We start from the raw sequence: 11417 nt of genomic DNA on the forward strand, positions 1-11417 counted from the left end.
CACACACACACACACACACACACACACACACACACACACACACACCAAAATACGTATACAAAACACGTATACAAAGAAATGGGAACTAATTTTGACAAATAAACACACATACAGGTTTGTAGTGCTACCGTAGGTCACTACTACGTTGAGCACACACTGTCCAGCACACTATTCACGCTCTCTTCTGTCAGAAGCAGAGCGAAAATCTCTAAGCATGTTTTGTGGTTGGGGTGCACTACACTGTCTTGGCACAGCTCCCACACACACAGGCAGGCTGCCTCTCATGAGAGGCAGTGGCTAATGTCAGACACACACACTGCACAGTGAACCTAGTCATTAGTTTGCATCTCACGAGGGCACATAACTGTCCAGGCTCGCCTTTTTGTTGTGGCCTGCTGTCTCTCTGTGAATGGTGCAACATGCTAGAGGGGATTGCCATTTGACAGGGATTATAGATCATAATTAAGCTCCATTGTGTGTCTGTTTATATACAGTACTGTAGTTGTCAGTAGATCACAAGTAGTGACATTTTATATGAGTTTTATTTCAGTGGAATGCACTTTATTGATAAGCTCAGCTGTAGGTCATGCTCTTCAGCTGTGATGAGGAGACAGTTGATCCCCCTGGAACAGTAACTTAAGCTTCCTGTCTGACATCTCTCAGTGTGACAGACATGGTGATAAGCAAAATTTTGGACATTAATATAAATCGTTTCATTGGGATTCTGCATTCTCCATACACTTCAGTTTGGTTCATTCATGTTCTTAACTCAACTATTTCAACCTACAGTTAGTTTCTTCTCGTAGCGTGTTTCTTGTCACTCCAAAGCAGGTGAGTGGACCAGCAGCTATGGGGGAAGAAGTTGCCAGAGTCAGGCTTTGAGGTGTCGGGTGGTGTCTCACAAAATAGATGAAGGCCCTAATTCCATTTGACATTCATCTAATGAGAACCAAATTTCTAGTATTAGAGTGACAAAGAGGTGCAATAGAATCCACTTGACAGTAATTGCCTGGCAGGCAGTCCACTCGACTTTCCCATAAATCTCTATGGAATGGAATGGATTGGAGAGGAGTAAGAAGTCAATCACGATAGAGTGAGACACTTCAATTTGGAGATCACTTCTCAACTCCTCCACCTTCACTACAAGGGTGATTACAGAATTATAAAGCTATTAGAGTTTACTGAACCTTTCAAGTTAAGGATGTTTATTTTAGTGTTTTCTGGGGAACAACGTTTTTTGTTTTTGTTTTTTTCTGCAAACGAAAGGCCACAATTCTTCGGGTTCTTAGGTCGGAGCTCCATTGCTACAGTATTATTTGACAGGGGCATAAGCCATGCTTGCTTTGTTAGGCTCCTGGATATCACTGTATAGTCCCTTACTTTTACCTTGGTCTTGCTTTTTGGTTCCAAAATGCAAAAGCACTCAATTTAGCACTTCAAAAGAAAATAAGCAAGCATTTGAGAAGCTAGAACCTGTGAATTATTTGTCCATTTGCTTTAAAAAAGTCTTAAATGATTAATTATTAAAAGTGTTAATTTCCTCTCAATTGATTACTCAGCTATTTGTTTCAGCTCTAGATGAATACTGATGCTTAAATGTGGCTAAGTTTAAGCATCTTACTTTATTAAATTATGTGTTCATTTACAAGCTGATTGAGAAAATTGTTTTTTAGGGCCTTCAAAGTATTTATATTAATTAGCATCTTTTTCTCAGACCAGCCATTTATGAGAACTATTTACTCGGGGCGGGAATCAACAGGTGCCTCCCGATACGATATTATCACAATACTTATGCCACAATATGATATTATTGCAATTTTAAACATATTGCAATATTCTGCAATATGTTGCAATTTATAACCTTTTTTCCAACTTCTAATTTTTCCCAATTTCAAATGTTTCCAAAAGGAAACTTGTCAACATCTGTTTTATCTAAAAAGGTTTCACATCAGTTTTATTGCTTCAAATTGTGTAGCAGACAAACTGACCAACACATAAAATAAAAGATTGATACTTGGCGCCTGTGTATTGATACAGTATTGCCACTGAAAATATCGCGATACTATGCTGTATCGATTTTTTTTCCCCGCCCCTACTATTTACTAATACTGCTAGTAAATATTTCTGGTCCACCCCCCAGGTGTATGTATATAACATTACTTCACACATTTTAAATGATGGATCCGGCAGACTTGAGACAGAAAGGAAGCTTGCGGCTCTCCTCTAATGCTGCTGACTGATAGGGCTTCCCATACCCACCTCAAATCTACCTCAGGCTGTTACTGAAAATTGATCTTCTCAAAAAAAAAGCATTAGACGTGCAGAGAAACCCAATAAGAAGATATACGCTCCAGCAGAGGTGGTTCCGACTCAGCACTTTAGAAAAACATAGAATTGGTCATAGCCAAGATAAACCCATAGACTGCAATGCAGATTGTGGCTACTTAAGTGTAATGAGGGAGCCTATCGCTCTAGTTTGCTTCCCCAGGCTACACTTGCAGTAGCATTGTATGCATGAAGCTTTTGGGTGGTGTTGTGTTCAACAAAATAGCAAGTTGAAAAGTATGGCCTATATAAAATCTAAAATACGCTATAGAGGTTTTTTCCCCCTGTGGACCTAAAATCCTGCACTCTTCACTTTGATCGATACAGATCTTTAGTGCCACTTTCTCCCTAAGGCTTTATGGGAAGGAGATTACATGTCCCATATGAATACAATAACGGGTAGCAGTATCATTATATTTGAGTTCTACCACACACAAATATTGTACATACACACACACAAACCCACACACACACATATCTGTTTTAACCGTCTATTCTCATTAAGAATAATTTTTAGCCGGTTAAACATATCAGCCTTTTGTCTTTGATCTGTTGGATTGTTGGATGAAAAGCATCAGCGATTGATAAACATCAAGCTATTGCTATATCCCTGTTGTTTGAAGCGTTATTCTAAGCTTCGCTTTTATCTGTTTTCAAATCCCTCCCTGGATGTTTAATTTTATGTTTTCTTTTCATTGAGAATTCTAGTGTTTAATTTCTAATTATTACACAAGGGTAGATAAACTCCCTGGCTTTAATGCTTGATGTCTTCATACTTAGCAGTGCTGTTGGTCCACGTGGGGAAACCATTTCAGCATTAATACCTTGCAGACAAACAAAACTAGTTTTTGCTTTCGCCTGAGCACACTATAGAAAGGGCCAGAAGGACATCAAAGCTGATATTTACACTGTTCTCAACTTCTGCATGTAAGCAAAGCTGACAGAATCAAGTAAAGAAATTCCTCCCGAAGGCTTTGGTGTGGTGCTGCTTTCCAAAATCCCTAATGAAATTATGTTTTAGCTTTGAATAAATGCAGTTGGAGTGAAATGTTTTTTAATATTTAATATTCTCATATATCTTTGTCTTTTGGCATCATGTTTATTCTTAGAAAAAACACCCGAAACATCTTTTTATATATATAAGCTCTAGCTGTAAGGTGCCATTACTTCCACATGCCAACTCGTTTTTCTGTCTTGTACCAGTCACATTAATTATTGATCATCGAAGATGATGAAGAGTTGTCAGTGCCTGACGGTAAGAACACAGATACTACAGCATGACTGAGAGACTGCAGAGGGAACAAAGAGACTAGTTTGACCTTAACTGTAGCTTCTGTGGATGCAGACAGAAAGGAGGATGTTTTTGGTCAGAAATGAAACAAAGACTACACAGAAGTATGAACAAAAATTCTCAAATGTATTAAGACAGAGGCATTTAGTTTGCAATGATGATTTCTTGCCAGGGTAAATAATATTGTAGGCCAAAGTTTTGTCAAGTGTATTGAGTATCAAGTGTAATATTCTCAAAAAATATGAGCATAAGTCCAAAAAGTCAATAAAGCAAGAACATACTATTGATAGTCTGTTGATGTGATTTATGTATGTTCCATTCATTTGCCCCTTTTCTTGTAATATAGTTTCCTTTGATGAGCCTTTTTCAACATTTAAAACATGGTGAACTGTAAATCCTAATTTTAGCATTTCTGTCTCAGTGAGTTGATTATTGCTGTCACTTACACAAAGAGTTCATAGTAAGAGTCAAACGTAATGTCTTTAATCTCCTCAAAGCATAATAATAAGACAATTTAATAATTGTATTTATATAAAGTGATTTCCAGTGTGTCTAGTGTCAGCACTTAATTTAAGACTGAGAGTGATAAACCGAGTCCAGAGGTTTGAGAGTGGTAGCAGCGGCATGTCTCTAAATTATGTCACCATACTCCAGGACTGACAAAAGGACTGCCTCGACTATACGGTTCCTGCAGTGCAAGGGATAGCCGGTTTGGTAATGAGGTTTTTAACATGTTGTCAAAATGTAAGATTTGTCAAGCCATATTCCAAGATAATTGTTACTCTTGCAATAGCATCCCCATTCAGTGTGAATAGGTGATAATAATGTTGTGGTAATAACATCAGCGGTCTGAAGAGGTGTCTTCTTCAGTGTAACTGGTCATTAAAGTGACTCTAAATCATATCAGTTATATATATTATTATTATTATTATTATTATTATTATCATCATCCTGGATGTGAAAGGTGTTATCTGGAGGCACAAAGACTGAAATCTGTCACAGGGAAATTTCAGTCCCTTATTTTTACTCAGATGTTTAGCAAAAAGGTCTTTAAATGGTTCATTACCTCAAGGGTCACTTCTGTCTGAGCACAAGCGCCAGACAGATAATTAAAACACAGTGAGCTTACAAAGGAAATAATCGTCCTGACACCCACAGATATATTTCCTTATCTTTTAAGTACAATGGTTCAGACGTACCGTTTTTGTTCAAACATCACCTGTGAACTTTAATTATTTTCCATAAGAAGTATTCAAAGTGTGATGAGATGAAGGACAATGGATTTAAATATGGAATAGTGAATTAATAAAAAAAAAAAAAAAAAGCTTTGATGTTGACTTGGCTTGAAATTGTATGTCCTTAAACTATGGCTTTTTTCTAATCAGTGGTATTTGTTGTAACTATTTACACTGTTAGTATTAGCTGCTGCTTGGCTAGTATAGTTAAAAAACTAAAATGTTAAAGTAATTCATTTTAAAATGAATGCAATGTATAACAGTGTACTATATCAACAAAAGTAACACATAATATAGTCCTATTAATATTCAACATCTAATAAATCTGCACCGTTACGTATGCTATTTTTGTGTGGCTCAATTTTATCTGCCGTCATTGAGGCAACATTGCAAAGCATAGCAGTGTGTAATATTGCTGATGGTTTGTGTTCTCCTGTTCTAAAATAATATTGTATTGATATCTGTCAACTCTTTAATATATTCTGTCATTACTTTTGTCTTGAGCAAACAATTTAGATTAGGGCAGATTTTCCTCTGGGGCAATCTTAATGATTGTGTCATCAGTGAAGACCTCCTACTACCTCCGTCCTGATTAAATAATTTACATAACTGTTGATTACTCCCAAACTGTTAGATTACCATACTTAACATTCACTAATTACGTCAGTCTGCTCCCATACAGAAGGTTTATTTAATAGAGCTTGTTTAAAGAAAGCAAATTTTTACTGTGAGTTATAATGTTATGTTTCTTTTTTTATTTTTCTGTATAGCACTTTGGTCAACTTTGGACGTTTTAAAGTGCTTAACAAATAAAGTTGGATTGGATATTGAATACTATCTCTTCCACACTCTTTTATTTTAGAATGTGGATACAATTGCCCCCACATTTATTTATTTTTTTTAAAGAAAATGCTCCTATAAACATTTTTCAAGCACCACTTATCAGGTTTTAGTGGTCCCCCTGCCTTGTTCCTGCGGATCAGTAACTCGATTCAGGTTCTTTTATCGCTGAACTGCTTTCTGTGCCTCTGTACAAGTGTTGAACAAATTGTACCCTGCAGTGCATCTGCCTTGGAGGATGCCAACCTTGTTTATTACCTGCAGGGCTTCAAATTTACTTTTGGCCCCACTTGTTTATGTGGCTGTTGGTCTTTAGACAAGCCAGTCTTTCAGAATTTCCCCAAACCAAAACATGTTTTTCATGAAATTGAATTGAATACGGAGACTGTAACTTAATGTCATCCCTTGTTAGTCTTTAGTCATACTTTCATTGCCGAATATGAAGTTTATTTTGTATAATTTCTAAGCTAATGACTGGAATTTCAACATGGCCAAGGTATCCGAAACCCAAAGGTATTCTATTTACCAGGATTTAAAACAAACAAATGCAGTGAATCCTCTGAGAAGGTGAAACCAGAGAATGTTTGGGATGTTTTTACTAGTTAGTTTCAAAAACAAAAAAGATTATCAAAATAGTAGCCTATTATGTTTCTGTCCATTGACAAATCGCTGAATCAACTAATGGTTTTAGTTCTAATATTGCCTGTGAATTGTATTTTCTGTGGTGTATTAGACTATTTGTATGCAGTACTACACTACACACTACATCTACTGATGAATACTTTACACACATGCCATATACCAAAAATTGTTCAGTAGCAAATATTGAAAATAACCACAAACAAATAACACAGACAAGCATTTTCACTATTTATCTCGTTGGGACAGCAGAGAAACTCGTTCTAAATATCTTCAGCAGCTGCAAGGTGTAAATCAAATGAAGTATGTCCTCTTCACTGTAAGTCATGCTATACAGAAAGGTCTGCCTCATCCCCAGTTTTTCAGGTCCTTGTACAACTTTGAAAAAAAATCTATCACCGGTGCTTAATTTGTTCAATATGGCATTATTTGCATGGACTTGGAAAGGCAGCAGACGCATGGAGCTAGTTTACTTTATCTCACTGAAGTCATCTGTCATTTTGATCGAGTGTCTTCATAAAAGTGGAACCATAATTGTTTGTGCAGTCTTGTCTTTGAGGATATCAAGTTGAAAACAAGTTGGACTACAGTTGATTACACTAGGTCTGTAATAATGACTGAGGAGTTGATGTCTTTCTATTTTTACCTGTTTTCTGATAAATCTGAGCATTCCAGCAGCTGCATTTTGGTGTATGTCTGCCAACAACCACAAAGTTAACCCGGGATTCATAATTACCACAGGATTAAAAAGACGGTTAAGCAAAGTCAATCTCTCATTTGTAGGAATTCATTAATGGGAAGAAAGTATTTGTATCTATTATTAAGATGCCAGACAGTCTCAGTATCAGACAAGATTTACATGTTTATCTCCAAAACTAATTTAGATATTTGGGGGCACCAAAGGGCAACAACAATGAGGAACTTATGGTAATGCTATTCCATTAAATCCTGTTTGACATTTTGATCATAAAATGGTAGTAGATAAAGTATCTCATGAACTAATCAACGTAAAGTAGGCACTCAAGGTGAATGCTGTATCACATTCAGTGTCACCCTAAGCACTTCAAAAATGTGTTTCTTGCTTCAGAATTGGATTTAGATGCATAAAATCAAATGTTTGGTTTTCTTCTTTTTAACAGCTTTTCTATTTCGTCTAACATTTGTTTTTACCTGAAGATTCCCTGCAGAGTTTTATGCAATTGGAAAAGAAACTTCACATTTCTCCCAACAGTCTTTCGGAAAACTTTTTTCCCCTTTTTTGCATATAGTGTTTATGCTTCAGGGGCACAGTCAATGAAAGGTCAAGCCTCACACAGAGAGATTAAAAATAGACCATACCAGACTTTGTTGTAATGTCAGACCAATGCAACCAAAGTTAAATTGAGTTGGTTAATTCAAATGAGAATATACACACTACCAGTGCAACTTTCATGATGCAACCCAATGATAGAAGTCAGTATAATACAGCATAATTAAAGGCAACACACTGCAGTGTTAGAAAAGGGAAGAGATTTAGGGTGAGGATTAAGTGTCTCACAATTATTGGTTAAACCTGAAGATACTGTAGGTGTTGCAACTTGTAACTTGTTAAAAAACAAAACACATGTACGTACAAATCATATTAAAACCCATCATTTTTGCTCCCTTCCCTGGAGTGTATTTGTTAGTTTCCCTGGCAGAAGCCATTTCAAAGAAGAAACTAATCAAAGACACACTGAAGTGCAGGTGCATAATTTGGCCACAGTGTACCACCACTAGAATGTTGCTTTACCAATATATATATATATATATATAGAGAGAGAGAGAGAGAGAGAGAGAGAGAGAGAGAGAGAGAGAGAGAGAGAGAGAGAGAGAGAGAGAGAGAGAGAGAGAGAGAGAGAGAGAGAGAGAGAGAGAGAGAGAGAGAACAAAAGAACAGCAGCAATCATTTCTTATTTGTCTGCACTTGTTTACAACACATTGTGTATTTAAATGTTTGTGTATCTGGCACGTGGTCCATACTTCTGCTCAACAGCTTTTATTGTGGGCCAAAATGTAAAATCACTTGTCGCAATTGAAAGTGCGTACTAATCGCCTTTCTATAAGAATGACAGGAAGACTGAAGGAAATTACATAAACTTTGTTGTGATGTAAATGTTGTGGAATATGGGAACATAAATAAAACATCTGTACACTTCAGTGGTTAAATAGATAAGTAACAACAAAATGCATCTTTAATTTGTAGCTTTAGTTGTTCTCCCGTTACCCAAAGCTCACAATAACCACACTTTCAGCAGTTTTAGCTGAACAAAGGCCAAGGTCTGGATGCTTTGGTGTAGTCGAGGCGTGCTGTGAATGCTTTGCAGCCTCTTGCCAAAGGACAAAAGATCACTATGTACTTTTTGTCCTCGCCTCTCAATTCTGGTTGCATATACTGTACGTCAGAAGTTTTAAAACTTAACTTCTGGTTTAAAAACTTAAATAATAAATAATATAATATCCTTAACAATAATATATATTCATAATTATCTTAATTATGGCTTGTAATATTAGATCATCAGTGTTTTATTTCATTTACTGTCTCATTCACTTTTCTGACTTTTAAAGGACCATTCCGGCCCAAAATGAACCTAGGGTTTTAATAACACGTGTACCGAGTTCGACTGTTGTCTGGGATTTGTTTTCATGCTAATCAAATGTGCCCGCCTGTATACTTGAATGATACTGTCTTTATAAACTATCTTTTTAATAAACTGTCTGTACACTTAAGAAGTTCTCAGTGTTTCAGTTTACATGTAGGGACCCTCATTATGCTACTGGGGAAGTGTGGTGCTATTTCGAGCCTTGTTAGTGGTATAGAAATAGCGATTTATTTTTACTTTACTCGTGCCCCGCCGACTACCGTTATAAGGTAATTAGCGTTTTGTGATAAAACTGGTCACATTTGATTAGCATGATTTCATTTTCAGGTTCATTTTGCGCCGGGTTTGTCTTTTAACTAGTAACCGCGTTTAAATTCGCAAAGAGTTGCTCTCAGGGGAGATATATTGCATTCTCCACAGGGAAGCCATTAGATTCCCTTAGCTGTAGAGGTAATATATTTCAAGTGTTATCCTTCTGAATGAGATAACATTTTATGTCAGACTGATAATGGTTTGAATAAATGCAGAGAGATAACTGAGGTTGTGGAAAGGTTGCAGTTTTCATATATTCACCATATACACCATCGGCATAAATGCACACTCTGCATTTTTTATCTGTATGCTGGGCTGTTAACATATCTTATTTTAGTGAATAGATTGCTGTAGAGGAACATAAGCCATCATCTTCTTAGAACTGTGAACACCACTGCCTGTTTAACAACACTGCTTTGTCTTCAGCACAGATATTTAGCCTACTTTCTGCTTTCTTTCTAGTTTTCAGTGATGATGAATTAGTGATATGTAGGCCTGTTACTACACAAGTTTTCATGTTTTAGTCTCTTTGTGAGTTTTTCAGATGAATTAGAAATTACGTAAGCAGTCTCTGTAATTACAGTGGGTCCACTGGTCGTCTGGAATAATGGTGCCCCTACACGATATTAGACCCAGATTGCAAAGAAGTACAGTATGTAAGTGGATCATGTGGTACAGCACTAATAGCTCCCATTAATTTATTAAATGTGATTACTATTGGTCTCCCAGAAGTTGTTTCAGGGGGCTTTGCAGCTGAAGGGTGCAAAGCTCTACATGCCAATGTGATTCATCATCCCTTTATAGAATATAATATGACCTACCCTTTTGTATGGAAACTCACCGGCTGACTGACTGGTCACTTTGTATGCAGATACGGCTTATTGTGATTGATGGAAAGGGATTTAGGTTAAAATCTTTCCGTTTCTATTTCAATTGTTTTTTGAAATGAAGAGATAAAAGGGGTTGCTGGATGGAGAGGTGTAGTGGAATATATCGAAAGGAAGATTAAATGTTTTCTGTTGAGTGTTTGGTCAGCAGAATTTTAGAGTGTGTGTGCTTTGGATGTAACAGAGTTCAACAAGGTTGATTGAATTTCAGATTATGCTTACCTACCAGCACACATCTACATTTTGTCTTCATTTTTGCAAGTGAAACATCTTTCATGTCTGGTCAACTGTTAAAGTAACAGCGGGCTTTTCCACAGCTGCACCTACGCAGAAACTCTAACAGACTTAAAAACGATTTAACGTATTTCTCAGTAATATTAAACATAAGATTTTACATAATACACTCTCAAACATAGTATAAAAGGGTCCAATCAACCCACACAATTAGGAAAAGAAGGTGAACCTTTTTGTTCCTAACAAGTTATAAAGTGTCTCTTGAATTGGCAAGAATATAATGAGTATGCATTTTTGACTCTGCATGTTCACTTGCCTGTCCACTTGTGTGTCTCCCAGGAGGCAGTGGGAGAAAATGCTGGAGTCCACGGCACAGCAGAGGACAGAAAGGAGAAGGTTCCCAGCCCCCATCTCAGCCAAATGGTGGTCCTCACTAACAGTGGGACTCTTTATGGGCTAGCACAGAGGGTGGTGGCCACTGAGTCTCTGTAAGTACTCTCTACACAACACTCAAGTGAACATAAACCATGCAATGATTGAAGTAATTATAAATATGCATTTTAAGTACACCTTAAGACAGCACACCGCATTATTGGTCTTAAATCCTCTGTTATAGGGGAGAAGATTTCTTGTCAGAATAAAGATTTCATGTCTTCAATTGTGTGTCGTGACAGTGTGATGTAACTTGGCAACTATGTTCTTTAAAACATTCTAAAGTTAAAGAGCACGATGCCTCACCTCAAGGTGGTCATAATTTAATTAGGCAACACAGCCTGGCCCTCAAAGGGTTGCACTACCTGCAGTGTGTGATTGTGTGTCAATAACACCTCTTGAATTAAAAACAAGAATATTGAAATAGCAAAAGAGCCTTATTTTACCCCTAGGTAGAATTCATAGCTTATTCCCTATAATTTACTACTTGTGTTAAACCCTTGCAATCAGTGGCTCACTTACTAATCTATTTTCCCCTTGTGCTCCGCCTACTGTATGTTGTTATTCTCCCTTTTTGTTCTTTACACACACACACACACAC

At 36.9% G+C, this 11417-nt stretch overlaps 1 protein-coding gene across 2 annotated transcripts in view; it reads left to right on the top strand.

Annotated features, from left to right (window-relative positions):
- The window catches only part of vps50 (VPS50 subunit of EARP/GARPII complex), a 114019-nt gene that overhangs the window by 90030 nt on the left and 12572 nt on the right, over positions 1–11417 (top strand). For both annotated transcript variants that reach the window (XM_032535044.1, XM_032535045.1), the window contains one exon: positions 10724–10872. In XM_032535044.1, the coding sequence (XP_032390935.1) occupies positions 10724–10872 (149 nt within the window). The remainder of the gene's footprint in view (positions 1–10723; positions 10873–11417) is intronic.

Source organism: Etheostoma spectabile, chromosome 14 (genome assembly GCF_008692095.1).
Source record: "Etheostoma spectabile isolate EspeVRDwgs_2016 chromosome 14, UIUC_Espe_1.0, whole genome shotgun sequence".
In the NCBI taxonomy this organism is placed as follows: domain Eukaryota; kingdom Metazoa; phylum Chordata; class Actinopteri; order Perciformes; family Percidae; genus Etheostoma; species Etheostoma spectabile.